At 36.3% G+C, this 18,547-nt stretch overlaps 1 protein-coding gene across 2 annotated transcripts in view; it reads right to left on the bottom strand.

Moving 5' to 3' along the window:
- The window catches only part of ST6GALNAC3 (ST6 N-acetylgalactosaminide alpha-2,6-sialyltransferase 3), a 644,958-nt gene that overhangs the window by 234,392 nt on the left and 392,019 nt on the right, over nucleotides 1–18,547 (bottom strand). For both annotated transcript variants that reach the window (XM_055139264.1, XM_004603336.2), the window contains one exon: nucleotides 16,657–17,066. In XM_055139264.1, coding sequence (XP_054995239.1) covers nucleotides 16,657–17,066 — 410 coding nt within the window. The remainder of the gene's footprint in view (nucleotides 1–16,656; nucleotides 17,067–18,547) is intronic.

The raw sequence follows: 18,547 nt of genomic DNA, 5'->3' as shown, positions 1-18,547 counted from the left end.
TGAAATGTTTGTGAAAGACTCAGTGCTACGCTTTTGTGCTGCCTATCTCAAACCAAAATAAAATCTCTGCATAAATAAAATAGCTTGGTGGGAATGTATATGGGGAGGATGTGTGGGTGTATGTTAGTAAACAGGATGTTTTCTATCCTTTATGAGAAAGCATGGCAGCTGCTCTCTAAACTCTTAATCGAGGAAGCTGCTAGTTTTACATCCTTGAAAGCCTGTATTTGCATAAACCCTATATAGAAGGCAAGCATTAGAAATAGAAACAGTATATGATCACCAAGTCTCACTCATGCTGGAAAGTTCTGCCTGCAGTTTGTAATTTTTGGAAATGTGGATGTGCTGACAACAAAATTAACTTCTCCAAAGAACTGAGAATTGCCTACTCTCATCATCTCTCTCACTGTAATTTACATGACTTGACAAAATTAAGACTGTTATTTTCATCGGGTGATCTGCAAAATCATAAAATGATGTGTATTTCGGGAATGCCTAATTAACTCTCGTTAGTTCTACTGAGGTTTTAACTACTAATATAAGCATTGCAAATACCATGGAGGTGTTCACATCTAGTTTCGGTAACTCTAAAGTGATATTCAAAAGTATTTGAAAGAAAAAATCTCTTTAAAAAAACAGGAAATTAATAATAAGGATCCAATTCAAATAAAAAGCAAACCCAGGGATAGTCAGTGATACACTGGTTTGCAAAAGCTTGCCTTGCAGCATATACTTTTCTATTTAAAATCATTTATTAACAAAACCAAAACTATATATGAATAAAATCCAGTTATCACAAACATTATATTTTGATCAGACTGTTGGTCACAAATGTTTGCTTCCATGAATCATCTGCATGTGAAGTGAGAATTACATTTCCTATACAATTGCCAGCACCTTGTGTCAAACTTGTAAATAATGGGCCGTTCCTATTGAGCACCATCTGCTTAATATAGAAAAAATGCTCATCTTAATTAGGAATTTTTTCTTGTTTAATATTTATTGAACACCAGCAACGTGGTTGGCAGTAAAAGCACCAGAAACATGTTCTCTGCTCACCAAGAATCCACCTGCTAAAAAAATAGAAGGAAACAGCTAGGCAGTGATTTCTGTTTTTAACAACTTTTTCCAGGTGACTGAGTTGCCAATGGTTTACTCTTTGGGAAGTTCTTCTCTCCTAATTAAGGTGGAACAGTGAAAAAAATGATAAAGAGGACATTACAGGCAAATTAGTTATGATCATGATGAAGCATAAGTAAAAGTAAAATTTGTTTCAAGATCCCCCATTTTCCAATAGCCAGGCAGTCACACCCACAAAATGCCCCCAGTGCCCATGTAATCCCATCAACAGCAAAATCCAGAGACTATAAAACAAAGCTCCCGGAATTGTGAGGCCTCTTATAGTCTAGTGATCCCTCTCGGAGTACCAGCTAAGCTACCGAGAGTATCATGCCCTCACAGCAGAGCCTGGCAAGCTCCCTGTGGCATATTCGATATGCCAAAAACAGTAACAATGATGGTTCTCATTCCCCTGATCCTGAAAGAGCCTCCAATGTAGCACCATTGGGAAGGACAAGTAAAGATAGGCTGCTAAAATCTCAGAGCTAGGATGAATGGAGACGTTACTGGTGCCCACTCGAACAAATTGATGAACAACGGGATGACAGTGATACAGTGATACAGTGATAGATGGGATAATGAATACCCAAAGGCAATAAAAACAAAGACTATGAGAACTAGTATTCAGTGGGGAAACATGCCATTTGAGGGAGCTGGGGGATAGAAGAGGAAGAGGGCCAAATGACTATGGTGGAGCAAAGTGTTCAACCAAGAAGAAGAGGTGATGTTGAAGGATGGCAAAGTGTTTTGTGTATGAAACTCTGTCACAAATAATACTGTAAAATCACACTGCAAGAAACATATTTTGAAAAAGTGCCTCTTGTAAAAGCAGGGTGGGAAGCAAGTGGGTGGGGACAGGGGCATTGGCACAGAGGCATGGACCCTGGTGAAGGGATGGATTGGTGTCAAAACACTGTATACCTCAAATCCAATCATAAGTAACTTTGTAATTTCACAGTGATTAACTGTTAAAAATTAGTTCATTATAGAAAAAAAATATATCATGCACTAGTAAGTAAACCCGAATGTACTTGTTATGAACTTACAGATTAGGATGATACCACATCTAAAGAATAAAGAAAATGTAGTGGAAGAGTCACTTCGAAATAGCAATCCTTCTTTTTTTGAATTTCTCTTCAGAACTTCAGACCTCAATAGAGGTACAAATATGCTGTCAGATTCCTATTCCTCAGAAATAAGTAATTAAAAATCCATTCTAGAAGTCTTTAACTATGCCCCCTTTCCTCTCTTCTTATCCCTCAAATCAACAGAAGCTTAAGAAAATTGTTCAATATTGAAATTTTTTAGGGAAATGTTTTTTTTAAAATAAATTATCTACATACGACAAGATTCTGTTACATATATGCATCACAGTGTCTCTGAATAAATTCTCTAGTCACAACTTTAGTTAATATTTTTGTGAAAACTATAAATAGAAAAATGTGTTTTGTTCAAATAGTTGACTATTTCAAGTTTTTTTTTTTAAATAGTTCCCTACTTCATCTGGGAGTTTCTCCATTTATCTTGCTAGTATCTCACTATCTCAAGTTTTGTTTTGCTTAAACATTTTCCATTAAATTAAACGTTTTTTTCATTCGGTCTTCTTAAGAAAACCATACAATGAATGAAAAAGAATGCAATGACTTTGGCCAATGAATTGGGCCATAATATTAATTTTCAATCCCAGAGTTTTACTGTTTCTCACAAATCAAGAATGTCAAAGCTAGAGTAGGAAGCTCCAAGTCAATGCTCCTGGTTATCTATTTGTATCATGGTACATCACATAATAAAATATTATCTGCTATCTTAATTTTATGGATATTACTCCTGGAAAACCACCCTCTGCAGCTAATTCAGACAAAAATGAAATTACACTAGTGAAGGAAATGCTGTGATGATGACAGTTGTCAAGCAGTGCCAACATGAACTTTCAATGAATATAATTTGAAAGAAGCATATGACAGAGGGATAATGACTAGCTTCGATAATGTCAGGGTAATAAATACCTAATGAGCAAAGTTGTAAAGCAAATAGTAGGGTGAACATCCACCCAATGTTGATTCTTCACTCAAATTCACAGACCAGAATGATTTGTCTCTCTGTCTAGAATGATAAAGTATCACTTCCTCATAAGCTAATGAGCAGCACCATATGGCTTAATTATAGAGGAGCAAGAGCTTAAGAAAGTGAAGAATAAAATGACAGAGTTACAGCAGGACTTTTGCAGAGGTTAAACATTTTTCACTGTTGAAACTATCATAATTGTTAAAATAAATACAATCGCATCAACCAATACTATTTGAACATTTAAAATTATAAAATAAAAATAATAAAGTTCCTATAAATAACTTTAGTCACATAGCACTACACCCATCATATATAGATTACAGAATCAAACGAGCTTTGTTTTTTTAATAACTGAATATGATTCCTGGTATCTTAGTGGGGTTTTTTTTTTTGTATGTTTTTAATACTTTTTTCTGTGGGTTTTTCAACGTGTGACCACAAAATCAAGAGCCATCGCACTGGGCCTCCTGAACCAGAACCACCAACTCAGAAGCACCTGGGGTGGATCCATGACTGTTATAACCAGCCATTAAGGTGACTTCATGTTTGGGAACCTTTTTCTAGTAAATCAAAGCAGATTCAGAGATTTTTGCTGGGGAGGAAGAAAGGAAGGAAAGAAAGGAGGGAAGAAAGAAGGGAGGAAGGGAGGACGAGAAAGAAGTTCTTTTGGGTTGCTGAGACATAGTACAGTTGGTAGGGTACTTGTCTTGCACGTAGTTGACCTGGATTAGATTCCAAGCATCCTATAAAGTTTCCCTAGCCTGCCAGGAGTGATCCCTGAGTGCAGATCCAGGAGTAAGCCCTGAACACCACTGGATGTGTGGCACTCCCCACAAAAACAAGAAGAAACACATTTGACAAATTGTTTAAATAACCAGTGCATGTGATGAAAAATAAAAATTTGTCAGATCACTTCCTAAAGTGAGAGAATAATCTTTTTAAAATAAAAGAGGTTTTATTCTAGTATCTTTTGCATAACATTGAGGGAACAAATTCCTTAAACTTCTAATTTAATTGAACAGTTTCAGAACATAACTATTTTCTTTTTAAGCTATTTTGGTAGTCCCTCTGAGAATGGTCTTGTACGTTTGCCTGAATCCTTTATTTGTTTTTCCATCTCCTGGTTATTTATTCAGCAAATATTACGTATCTACTATATGTCAGGCATTATTTTAGGTGCTTGTGCTACATTGTGACAAAAACAAAAAATACAGCGATGACTGCCCTTAAGAAACTTATATCCTGTGGGGAAGAAAGACAAAACCAGTAAACAATAAGATAACAGTATAGAAAGTTAGAAGTTAAATAATACTGCAGTGGAATAAGGAAAAATAGAAGAAGGTAAGAAGGAATATGAATATTAATTATGATAAAGTGACATTTACTTCGAGTAGTACCGTGGTAGACTCATTGAGTAAGAAATTATCAAAATCTTAGGAAGATGATGGAGTTAATCATTTAATAAATGGACCAAAGCTACAATACAGTGGATAGACAATTTGCTTTGCACCAGGCCAACTCAGATTCAATCATGGGATTCTGTATGGTCCCATGAGCACCACCAGGGGTAATTCCTGAGTGTAGAACCAAGAGTAACCCCTCTACATTGCCAGGCATGACCCAAAAAGCCAAAAACAAATCGCCTAATGGGGAAAAAGAGTGATCCAGCAGAGAACTGGAGTAGGAGTCTGAGCAAGGAAACATGCCTAATTGAAAGGCAGTATGAATACTACATGACTGGAACCAAGTGAGTAAATCTAAGTTTAATGACTGGAGGTCAGAGAGAAAACCAATGGTCAGATGCCAAACGGCCAAATGTCATATGCATAAGTCATTGTAAAAACCTTTACTTTTACTCCAGTGGAAATAGGGGGAGAATGGGGCTATCCCAGGGTTTTGAGCCTAGCAAAGACATGATCTAATCTATGAAGTTATTCTGTGTTATTTAAGGGTATTTTCAGAAAGCAAATTCATTTTATTGGTCTTCTGGGAAGCAATTAAAAATAAAGCTGGGTAGTATCCAGTTCTCCTTTCCTGAGTCTTTTGTTTTCTATTTTCTACATTGGTTGTATTTGCTTCCTAAGATCCAATGGTTTAACCTTAGATTTGGGTGCTAGAATTTGTTTTTTCACTAGGCAACTGACAGCTAGCAGAACTGTGAGTGAAGTCTGGGAACCCACTTTGCTACTGAAGTGAAACTAAAATGGAAACCTGTATTTGAGGAATGGCTCTGTCAGTGACTTATTAAAAACCCAGTGCCCAGTCACAAAATCCCTAGAGAAGGTAATGGATTTACCAACCTTTGTGGGCAAGACAGAGCAAGGGTTGGCCTCTCTGAGTAGAACTGTGGAAACTTTTCTAATCAAAATCCAATCCTAGAACTTGCCTCATATGATATTACTGTGACCCCAATATATTGAAGCAAAGTGTTTGGAAAATCACAAGAATTTCAAGGAGTAGCAAAGGAACTTGTAATCTTAAAAAGGAAATAACTTGTCAGCCATTATTTGTTTTACTTATTCAATCACTTATTTCTTCATCAAGAAATACCTTTTAGAGTCAAACATTTTAAAGTTCAAATGCTATTGATTTTCAGAGGGGAAAACTGGACTTCTCATTACAGATATTTTAAGTCATCATGAAAGGGGAAACATTTGATTTGGTTATAAAGGATGACTTGAATGTGTGTGCTTAGTCATAGGTAGAAGTACAATCTAGGTGTGGCAGGTCTAATGTAGTAGTCATCCAAACAAAGGGAAAAGAATGGTCGAGATCATTGACCACAGTAATGACAGAGAGATGAATATATAAATAGTATTTGAAAAGGATATTTCAAGGCCATGTAAAATAACTACCAGTCATTAAGCTGAAGGGTATAGAGTGAAAACAGTTTTGTGTGTCATTTTAGTGGCAAACTATCACAATGCCAAGACTGGAAATAAAACGGAGATGGCATGGTTTCTATCCTTGAGAAGTGTATTGTGTTCAATGAGAGCGATGGAAAAACTAAATGCAATAAATTTTTTTGTTTGTTTGTTTCAAAGTCCCTTGTTGAATTCCTAATTACTTCTATATTCTCTGGTTAGATGGCCAGGAATGGCGCATAATTATAAATTTGGCATCCAAATACAAGCAGATGACCAAGATTATTTGGGAAATAGCTACCTTTCACTTATGTGTTTCTCTGACTCAGGGATAAACGAAATGTTACTTTATCCCATTATTAAAAGAAATCTAAATGAAGTTCTAGTCAAAGTGTCATCAATGGATTAGGAAATTTGGCCTAGTCTGGTAATTTACTGAAAAAATGAGATTCTTGAAGTTCATCCCAAATTACTTAAGAAAGCATGCAACACACATTAAATGTATGCACATTAAAATGTGAAAAAAATATGGTATTGGAGAAAGGAATAAGGAACCAGGGAGGGACAAAGAAAGAGAGAATAAGAAAGAAACAAAGATGTACTGTAGTGAACAAGAGTAGGCTAAATAAACTTCCTAACTAACACATTTTCACCGAAGATATATATATATATATATATGAAACCCACAGTACATAGAGATATAAAATATGTAGATTTATAAAACCCATGACATATAAAAGATATAACATATACAAATGAAACATTTGCTGATGGCAAACCATAAATAATTTTATTTTAAAGCAAATTTTGTTATATCTAATATCAACATTTTGTTGTGAACCCACAGCTTAAGAAGTCAGATCTCAAAGACATATCTTTCAGTAAGCAGCTAAGGAGTCAAGTCCATTTGAAACACTGATCATACTAATAAAGCTAATAAAACTTTTATTTCTGTTCTCAATATAATAAATATTTATAAAGCTCCTGTATATTTCAGAAGCCCTGTGAAGTTAGTTTTTCTATGCAATTGAAAATCTAGTTTATTACAAATGGATACAGTTGTAGATTTTTTTTTTAAGTTTCAAAACAATCAACTTTGTCTGTAGAAGTGAAAACACGTCAGAGTTAAGGAAAAAGATAGAGATCAAAACTTAAAAAATAAGCATATGTGATCATTCTTAATTTTAACCTAAATTTGAAGAAAGAACAAAGGTGGTAAAAACCAAAATCAGAGAGGACTAAGTCCTACTATAGAGAGTAGTAAACCTTAGAGATAGAAAAAAAGGCCAAGTGTGGCCAACCTAGGCTAGGTTTCCTGAGCACAGCCAGGAATGATCCCTGAGCATGGAGCCAGGAGTAACCTCTGAGCACTGTCAGGTGTGCCCTCCCAATAAGTAAATAACTGAATAGATAAATCTTATGAGTTTAAAATGAATGAACAAGTAAATAGTCAGCTAAATAAAAAATTGTAAGTTATTTTTAACTTTATTCCTATAAAAATGAAAAGAGTAGATGTTGTCCAATGAGGTTTCTAATTAAAGACCTATTTTTATATTTAGCTTTAGACTCTATAGTCCTCAAAAGTTTCTGTACTGAAGGAATGCTCGGTAACAATGGTCTATTGGTCTAGTGGCCTTTCTTTCCAGAGACTATAATCTGCCCATATATCTAGCCATTCTGTCAAGTCTCAACCTCAGACCCAAGATAACTTTTCGCTAAGTTGGTGGCATTCTGATTTTTACAGGGACAGGTAGTGTGCATTTCTTTTAAAACTACAGCCACTGAATATTAGATATTTCTATTGTTTTAGATCCAAAGTATATTTTCCTGTTATAAATATCATAGCTTTACCTAGTGTACCTGTGCACATGCATGTATTTTAAACACAAGACAAGTTGATATTGACACTTTGATAAATTATAAACATCCCTTCCATCCTCCTATTATTAATATACATTCTTTTTTATTGAATGTTGGATTTCCAGTCCATATATATTATCGTGCAGGTCAAATGTAGGTTACTGGATGTCATTGTGAATAACGGGAAATGGAAGTTTTGTTTCTCAGTGCTTGTTAGCATGAAAACACAGCCATGGATGCCTTATTATGCTTTTTGACTCTGGAATCCTCTGGGTCTGCCCATGACTGCTGTGTGAACTTACTGTTCCTGCCAAATACATCAGCTGGGGTGAGGACATTAATTCATTTTAACAGAGGTGTGTCAACGTTGCTCCTGTAAAAAGTGCTGAGAGGCTATATTTGCAGACTGTCTTCAAAAAGAAAAAAATTGAAAATACTGTTTTTAATACATATCCTGTTTCTCACTCCAAGAAAATTTTACTTTGCCTATTTTTTCCTCAGATCAGGGTACTTGGGAAAGCATTTTTATGAAGAGTGAAAAATAGTACAACATTTTTTTTTAGTCCCGCTAGAATAACAGAACTTTTCTGAGTGAGCTATGCATGTTAATGTGTTTACCCTCAAGGTAGCTGAAGTTGTTTGTTCTCTTTTTGATTGTTGTTGTGTTTTGTTTTTTGTGCTTGCCCCTTCAATACCTTGCATTTGCAATGATATCCTCTGTCCTAGGCAATGTTTCCCTGCAGAGTACCCCAATCAAAGGGAATATTCAGTTTCCCTAATTCTGAGGGAAGAGTCTTAAAATCCCCTCCCACTACTGAAATTAAGCATGTACAAATCTAAGGTGTGAGCCAACGATGGCAATGATAGTTGGAAATGATCACTCTGGACAAGAACTGAATATTGAAAAAAGTGGTAAAGGGATATAAATGAAAACTTTTCTCTGTTGCAAACCAGAATACCCAAAAGGAAAGAGGGGAGGGGCAGACAGACAGACAGACAGACAGAGACAAAGAGACAGAGAGACAGAAAAAGAGAGAGACAGAAAAAGAGAGAGACAGACAGACACAGAAACAGACAGACAGAGAGAAGTAAAGTATCTGCCATATAGGCAGTTTTGGGGCTGGGGGTGGGGGTTGCAGGATGGAAACTGGCAACAATGGTTTTGGGAAACATATACTGGTGAAGGGATGGGTGTTGGAACACTGAACAACTTTGTAACTGTGTTTCTCATGATAATTCAGTAAAATAAACAAATTAAACAGAAACACAAAGGTGTGAGCCAATTATATTCCTGAAGTAGACCATCAGAGGCACAAGAAATATTCAAAATGGCCAAGCTAAAATAACGAAACATGGGTTGCACTGAAAATCACCAGATAACAAACCTTTACCCAACAGACGGCAGTAAGAAATGGCACACCACTGACTTCTTTTTCTCTCCTTCACATTGATTTGGAATGGATAGGGAGGACTGGAAAAATTTATTCGTTTCCTGTGTTGACAGTGTATTGTGAAAGTGACTTTTGTGCATCCTGTTTCTTAAATGATCCTTAAAAGGGAACTCCCTCCCTTCTCATTCTCTGCACTTGAGGGAGAAATTTTTTTGAAACATTGATCTATTTGCTGCTAACTTTCATTAATTTCAGTCCCCCGGAAGGTAGAGCCACATTGGTGCCAGCTAATTAAGACCTATTTAGGGCAGCTCAGGGCTTTTTATCAGCCCTATATTAGCTTTGTGCTTTTAATAGGAACTACAGTTTTCTCAATTATTCCTTAATTACACAATGTGCTTGCATTTACAATGTATTTCCAAAGTGGGATGCAAGCTACAACTGCCCACTGGTCTATAGGTAAGACCATCTTACACTGGCTCTCTACTGCTTCTCCAGGAGAGTTAAAATTCTTTTTGCATCTGTGCATGGCCAGGCACCTAATCACGTTCTTCAAATGTTGAATGTGATACCATGTGCCAGTGTCAGCCCTACAGTACCTCTAGGGTATTTCAGTCTTAAGATGTATTAATGCAAATGTGTAAATGTCAGCAGGCAAATATTATTTATGCATATCAATCATTCAAAGGGGGAAAAGATCCATTTGGTGCAGATTACGCTAACTATAAAACCTTTAATCAAAAGATTTCTGGAAAGGATGAAAAGTCACTGTAGGATTAGCCAATCTTGTTTCTTAGAAAAACAGCAAAAAATTGAAAGCGTGACTAGTTCCCAAAGAGCTTTGAATTTCAAACAAAGAGCAAAAGGACAAGCAGCCTTTTGCTGTTCTCTAGCCTTTCCCATAAGGTAATAGTTGGTTATTGATAAGAAAGCAAAACAAGTTTCATTTGGTTTGAAAAGGTACTCCAATAACTTACGAACTAGTAAAAGCGCATCCTAAAAAATGTAACCGTATACATTTCTATTCATGTTTCCTCCAAAAGAATCCATTAAGATCCCTCCAAAAAGTTTTTTTAAATGAAAAGTGGAAAGATACCTATCTTAGAAGGGGAAATAATTATTTATTTTTTAATTTGGTAAGTTAGAAAGGCAAACTGTGAGGAAAAAAATTTGAGACACGCGATCTAATCTTTTTCCCATTGTGAACCACTTTTACTATTAAGGACAAAATAATAAATAATATAAATAAATAAATAATATAAATAAAATAATAATAATAATTTATTTCTATAAATTATTCCTCATAAAGGTGTAATATACTCTCTATTTAGACTTAAATGAATATATACCAGCATAGATTTGTAGTTTATGCACACCCATGACATATAGTACTATAGTGCAATAGTACATCAGTAAAATTTTCTTTTACATTTATAAACAAAAAACCAAACATTTGATTAAAAATATTCCAATAACTGTTGGCTAACCAAGTTGTTCAAAGACAAATGACAGAATAAATGAAAATATTTTCTTCCTATTCCTTTATGCCTGTGATGATGCACAACACTTAACTTACTCCAATCTTTTTTAGGGGAAAACCAAAACGTTTTGCTAGAAAACAAACACTTGGCGAGCACAGGTGAATGCTTGATTTAAAACACTCTCTTTGATGTAAAACAGTATTTGAATATTTATGGACATCACACTGCTGGTTGCACTGTTATTCTAACACTGCAGTTTGTATTTTGTGGGAAAAGCAGATGAGTAACGGCATTGGTGTCACTAAAACCAGTTTCTGTCAGTCTGATAAAAGGAAGAAAAAGATTTAGAACAATGCAATAAAATAAGAGGCCTGGACTTTAATTGGAAATTTCTATTCTGAGTCATAATGATGTTATCTATAAACAATGGTCCAGCATATAGTTTATCAAATAGTTCCATCCATTGAAAAGATCAAACTCAAAACCAACCCAAGCACAAGTACCTGTGACACCAAAATAATGACTTCCTAAATACCAAAGTTTTTTTTTTTTTTTGCCTTATTTTTTTTTTTTTAATTTTATTGAATCACCATGTGGAGGGTTACATAGTTCTCAGGATTATGTCGGTTATACAATTCTCAAACACCCTTCACTTCACCAGTGCCCATCTTCCATCACCAATCCCCCCACTATACCTGCCGCCCCCTCCCACCTCCCCAGTCCCAACCCTTGCACATGATATGTTTCACTTCGTTTACGCCTTATTTCGATTACATTCCATGTTTCGACACACAACTCACTACCGTTGTTGGGGTTTCCCCCAAAAAAGAAAAGCAGTCCTATTGCCAAGGAGGCATTTGATAGTTCTCCATTGCTAAGAATATAGAGATATTAAGTCCCGCTGTTTGTTACATAGTTTTTCTTTTTCCCCCTTGCCCCGCGCCACCGAGTTCACGCCTGTTTTAGTAATCGCCACGCTGCCTGACAAGGGAAAAAAACCGAAAAGGATGGTTATTTCCCATCATCAGCAGGCGTGGGGCTCTGGCTTAGTTGATAGACTAGTAGAGTGTCTCCAAGCAGTCTCTGGACCCGAAGGTCTTGCGCTGGTATCGGCTCCGGCTCGAGATTCCACCAGCGTCCCGCTGTTCCTTGTACATAATTTTTCCCCTTATATCCCATTCCCACGCCACCAGGTCTGCTTGTTTAATGGACATCACACTGTAGTTGATGACACACCGCGTTTCTTCCCGAGAAAGAAGAAAATTTCTTCTCAACCGGCGTGGGGATATAGCTTAGTTCAGTCTAGTGAGATGGCTACCACTTTGATTGCCTTCAATATTTCAGCAACAGACTTACTATTAGGATCTCCCACAAAAGTCCGCCCCATTAGAAAGGAACCATTACATATTGCTCATACTAAGATGACATTAAGTCGCGCGGCCGCGCGGTTTTGGGTTTCTGTATAAAGTCCAGGGAAAGTACAACCAGAAATAACATCACTACAAACTTTTACCCTTTTATGGTGCTCATAAGATGGAGAAACCTAGAGAGAGGCTCGGCGTCTCCCTTTTGCGCTCAGGAAAACCGCAGCCCCTGCGCTGTGCTCAGGAGGGAGGAGTTGAGAGAGAGACAGGTTAAAAGAATTGGGGGATGCCCGGGTCCCACTGCTTCAGCACGCCGTGGGGTCTCTGGTCCCATGCCGGAATTAGTTCAGTGGGCTGCTTGGGGTCCGAGGGCGCTCCCTCGGGCCCCTCCATCATGCTCGCTCCACAGCCGGGTCCAAAAGCTAAATACCAAAGTTTTTTGAATAAATGTCTAAATACAGGTTGGTATCAACATATGTACCAGGAGAGCCATGGGCTGGAGAGATAGTGTGGCAGGTAAGTGCCTTGCTCATGGTTGACCCCTGGTTTGATCTCTGTCACCGAAAAGGCCCCCAGAGCCCCACCAAGAGTGATCCTTGAGTGCAGAGTCGAGAGTGCAACCTGAGAACCAGAGGGTGTGGCCACCCAGTAAAACAACCACAACAACCACCACCACAACAAAATAATGCCCCAAATACCTAAGAATATTAAAAAGCAAAGAAACTGTCAAGAATACTAAAGATAAAGGACTATAAAATCAACTTAGAGATGTTCTTTAAGCCCCCCAAACAACTTTGAGCACAAAACTTAATTTTAATAACTGAAATAATAATTCAAACATGTTTAAATATATGAAATATGCATACATATATAAAAATGAGATCAATTGGACACTATTGCAGGATTTCAGGGAATCAACACCTTAAAATTGACAAATAGAAAAGATTTATATTTCTATTTATGGTAGCTAAATGACTAATGAGGGTAAGTTTCTCTTTATAACATGTGCTGACCAGTAAGTAAAAAAGACATCATGAAATGTTATCATTTTGTAACATCTCATGAATTAATGAATCAAAAGAGTGATAACCAATAACTGCTAACCTCCAAACTACTAAAAAAGAAAAAAAATGGGGCCTTGAGAAGGGAGCAGAAGAAAGGGTCTGTTGGAGGGATTTAAAAATATCAATGAAAGGATTGATGTAGTACTTCTGCAAATTAAAAAAATAAACAGCTTTAATAGCATTACAAAGTATGATAACTTAATTAAAAATCAGTTTTAAAGGAAGCTAAATAGTATTCCTTATTTTACTTTATTTTTTGAGCCAAATCCAGCACTCCAAGGAGGTTTTTCAAGCTCTGCAATCAGGGATCACTGCGAGCTCCGGGTAGGATTTGGGGGACCATATATTAGGCATAGGGTGGAGAATAAACTTGGGTCAGCGATCTGCAAGGTAAATGCTTGATCTTTTGCACTATTTTTCTGGCATTGGCATTCTTTCTGTTAGAAATACCACCTAACTGTTTTGGTAAAAATATATAGGACCTGAATACTATAAAATCTCAATATAGAAATTCCAGTGTCAGAGAAATATCCTAGACTGTGATCAGAATGTCTACATTGGGGAAAACTGGATGAAAAATTACTATTTTTGCCTTTAAATGTCAATAACAGAGAAACAAGAGTAGGAAGAAGAGATAGTTTAGAAAAAATAAAGGAAATGTACTAATCACTAGCAATATAGAGACCTTCTGCTAATCCTAATTTGAACAATGTATGGGCATATGCTAATACCAATTCAAGCTAGCATTTCAAGATATAAATGAGGCTACTGGATGCATTTTAAAATGCATTAAATCTACAATATTAGTAAGGAAGTATTGTTTATTTTAATGAAAAGCAATGACATTTTATTTTAAAATATCTTTTAGAGCTTAGCGATCTATGCTGAAATATTTATAAATGAAACATGCTATCTGATATTTGATGCAAAATAATTTGTGGGCATAGAGAAGTTTGCAGGGTAAAGATGAAACAAGATTGGCCATGAGTTAATAATTATTCAAACTGAGAAAAGAGTATACAGAGGTTAATCACACCATTAGATTCTCTATTTTATAAGTTTGACATTTTCCTTCATAAAAAGTTAAAACATGTTCTTGTTTGAAATTTGACAATGAATGTCAGGTCACTCTGGGGTATCCTGAGACAATAAAATTTATATAGCTAAAGTTAGAATGCAGATTTAAATCCTAGTAGAGACCACTTTTGAACAACTTTTATAGTACTACTGGATTTTACCAAAACTGCCCATTTTGCTCATTTCTAAATCACTCACAGTTGCTTTATTCGGCTGGTTGCAGTACTCAGGGAGGCGATCAGACAGGAATAGATGAATTTTGACACTTTTAATAACTTTATTTTGGAAATCCTACCAATTGAATGACACAAGCAAATGAATTTTACCAAGAGAGCTCTGACCCACTCTGTAAACAGCTCTTCTCCCCAAAGACAGTAGGAAATGAATCTCCTGAGGCTATTCTCTCCCACTTCTTACTGAAAAATTCCCACAGTTGTGACTGTATTGTCTCCATAGAGGCTCATAGCAAAAGCCAAGAGGATACAATCATACAAGAATATAACTTAAGATCTTCTATGAGGGCAGCAAATGATTCTCAGATGTAGAGTTATGACTGGGAATAAAGACATTCTTCTAGGGTTAACTATAAATAACATAAAACAAATGTATCTAATTAATTACATTGCTCTGGGCTAGTAAGAGACCAAAAATTTCCTCCACTTACATAGAAGGGTGCTACATATGAAAATTCCTTAAAGCACATCCCTAATCCTTTTAATTATTGCTCAAATCTAACGATTGATATTCCTATAACAGCAAAAAAAATGCCACCGTGATAGCTATTTTCTCTTTTGCATTTCATTAGAAACTAGACTTTTTAAAAAACTTTTGGGTTACACCTGATGATGCACAGGAGTTATGCCTGGCTCATACACTCAGGAATTGCTCCTGGTGGTGCTTGGGGACCATATGGGATGCTGGGAGTCGAACCCGGGTCGGCCACGTGCAAGGCAAAAGCCCTACCCGCTGTGCTATCACTCCATCGAAAAAAATTGGCATTTTTGATGCTCAGAAATGTAAAATGTTAGATTCAACCTCCTAAAGGTTAATAAGAGGTTGATCTATTTGAAATATCAAGACACCTATCAGAATTCAAATTATACCTAAATATTAAAAATTCCCCTTTCAAAATATGTACTCAAAAATAGTTGAGTTTAGATGTGGCAATATTTCATAGTAAAAAGGTACAACTTGAAGAAACCATGTTACTATGGAAATGATAAGCAGAGCTCAATGTATCTATGGTTTTACACAAGTTAAAAATAATGAAAATTTTGCACATGAATCCAGCATCTGCTCTCAGATATTCTTTATTAGAATAGCTAACTCTTTATTAGAACTAGATATAATATCTAAGAGAGATTTATAATTCAAATTCTATTCCATATATTAGTTACCTTCCTAACAGAGAGGGTAGACATTAGAGCTACAGGGGGATATGGGGCAAGAAAAGAGAGAATGGAAGTAGAAGCTGGGAGTAGGGAATGAATGAAACGAGCATGTCTGCAGCAAAGGGAAACAGGAAGGGTGATTTACAGAAGGCTGCAGGGGAAAAAAATGTAATGAAAAAAATGCAAATTGGTTTTTGGGTAATTGATGTCATTTATAATTCATTTACCTTCAATAATCCACTGTTAATTATTTTAAGTAATGAATAACTTCAATATGAAATTCCGCTTAACATGTTAGACACCAAGCTATGGTGATAAGATTATAGAGCCTATTTGTATGCAAGAAACTATGTAACCTTATTAGAGAATATGTTAAATAAATAAATTCTGTTCTTTCTGTGATCTCAGGTAGTTTTTTGCTACAATTTCCAAAGGAAATTAGGGCCTATGTTTCATTCAAATTTCTGTTTTTAACAGATATGTATAGACTTCTTTCAGCAAAAACCTATTTTAAGAGCTGGAGAGATATGTCAGTGGGCTGGAGTGCCTGCACTGCATGTGAGAAGTTCAAGTTCAATCATTAGCACTGGAACAGCTCCTGATTTTCTAAGGAGCTACTCCCAAGAATACAGCTGGGATTAGCCCCTGAACCATGTGGGGTGTACACCCAATATCACCCCCCACCCACATACACACACAAATCCATTCTAATAAATACATTAAGTTGAATAAAAACCGATGTAAAGATACCGTGAAGAGAAACTGGAATTTTTAACCCCAAAGCCAATCAAATTGGAATAGACATACTATAGGTGAAATACATGGTTTTAGCTCCTGGTTCATTCTGTAGTCCTAAGAGTCAAAAGCAAACAATAACTACTTGGGAAAAAAATTCTGTTTATCTTATTTATAGCTGGTAAAAGAATTCTTTGGAGACTTCAAATAAAAGACAACAAGGCTGCTTCTCAGAGGACTCACCTGTCTTTCCCAGTTTCCTTCTTAAAAACACCATCACAGTAGCTCATGCGCTTCTCTGTGGTCACGTATATCTGAGCATTTGGGTAGACGTCGATGATCTTTTTCAACATGTTGTAAACGATGCCATTGCCATCCTTCCTCATGTTGCGGAAAGGGCCCCAAATAACATACAGAGTGGTGTTCGCCTCTTTGAAAAAGTAATCAGGATTTTTCAGCAAAAGAGGAACGCTGGTATGGGACACAACTCGAATCATAGTCATGTGACCGACGTCTTCTTCATAGCCCTTGGTGGGGGCGTTGTTCATTCTCCAAATGCAGGAGGATTGATCTATCTCATTCCCCACCTTCTGACCAATCATTTGACCTGAATTTGACACTATGGCACAAAGATCACAGTCCAATTGCAAAGGCTGAAAAACAGAAAGAGAAGGCAGAGGGAGAGACTGGTAAATTACTAAGTTTCAACTTTCCAAACAAGTTCCTCTGGGGAAACAGAAAATTTAAGTTATCCATCTTGCAAGTGTGGGAACAGTGCTGAAATCTTACAGTACCTTCCAAAGGTTATGAAGCGAAGTGAGGGCTACAGTTCCATTAAAAAATGTGAATACCTGCTGTTAAATAATTTTAATTTCCATCTCCGTATGTTGATTTATAGTTAGATGGAAAAACAGTATAAACAGTATCTTTTTAGCTACTTAAAATGTTGACATTTCACCAAAAAATGACTTTCAAAAGAGACATAAAAATATAGAGATTTGATCTTTTTTAATGAGGGCAGTGGCTAAAAATTGAAATGCGAAGGAAATGTATCTACACATTAGTTCTGTCTTCTTATTTACATGTATGAGTGGTGATATAGAAGCAGATAAAAATATTCAATAATCATCAAATGACAAGGTTCTGAAAAAGTTTTGCAGAGCCCAGAGCTGCTTAAATTCCAGGAGAATAAATATTAGAGCACTTAAAAAATAACCCCTTTCTTGTTACATTAACTGACATTTATTAATTCTTGAAGATAAGAAAATGTTCTTTTAAAAACTCAAGGGAAAATGCACAGAAACAATCTTTGGAACTGGTCTAACCACTACCCTCATTTAATTAACCGATGGTGAAGTGAAAACTTCTACCTGAAGCTGAGTTTTTAGGAATCACAGAAGAAACCATAAGAAGAGATTCATGAGGCAGGTAGTAGTTTTAAATCTCTACCTTTTAACTCCACATTCACTGATCTTTCCATTATCCCCTGCATCCTTTTCTCCCAAACAAACCAAACCGATTCATTTAGCAATCTCTTTTCCAGGAAGAAGAAACTCACCCCATCTTTCCCAAACCAAGAAAAAGCAATGGACTCTGTTGATATGCATTTTTTTCTCATTTCCCTTGAGGAAAATTCCATGTTTTGTTCCTGGATTTTCATAGTGCTTATTGGTTAGTAGCTTTTCTCATATTGGGTACTGTTCTTAGAATTTTCCTAGTTGTTTGTACTTTGTTTTTTTAACTTTTATTGTTATTTTTTGGTTTTCGGTCTACCAGTGATGCTCAGGGGTTACTCCTGGCTCTGCATTCAGGAATCATTCCTAGCAGGCTCAGAAGTCATATGGGATGCCAGGAATAGAACCCAGGTCAGTTGAGTGTGAGGCAAGTACCCTACCCTCTGTGCTATCATTCCTGGCCAGGTTGTTTATACTTTAATTTTCTGTGTAATTGTGTCTGTCCAGTGTAGAGTATAAGCTAGGATCAGAGCCAATGTCCATCTTCTACTTTTTAACCCAACTCCCCAGAAGTACATGGAATACTAGTGGTTACATTAGTAAATTAAACTAAAGCAGTTGAATGAAAATTTGGTAGGGAAAAATTGAAAATTTTCGATTCATGTAGAATTGTTGACTTA

The sequence above is a fragment of the Sorex araneus genome, chromosome 5 (genome assembly GCF_027595985.1).
Source record: "Sorex araneus isolate mSorAra2 chromosome 5, mSorAra2.pri, whole genome shotgun sequence".
Lineage (NCBI taxonomy): Eukaryota > Metazoa > Chordata > Mammalia > Eulipotyphla > Soricidae > Sorex > Sorex araneus.
Note: the sequence above shows the minus strand (reverse complement) of the source record. Positions and strands in the feature narration are given on the sequence as shown.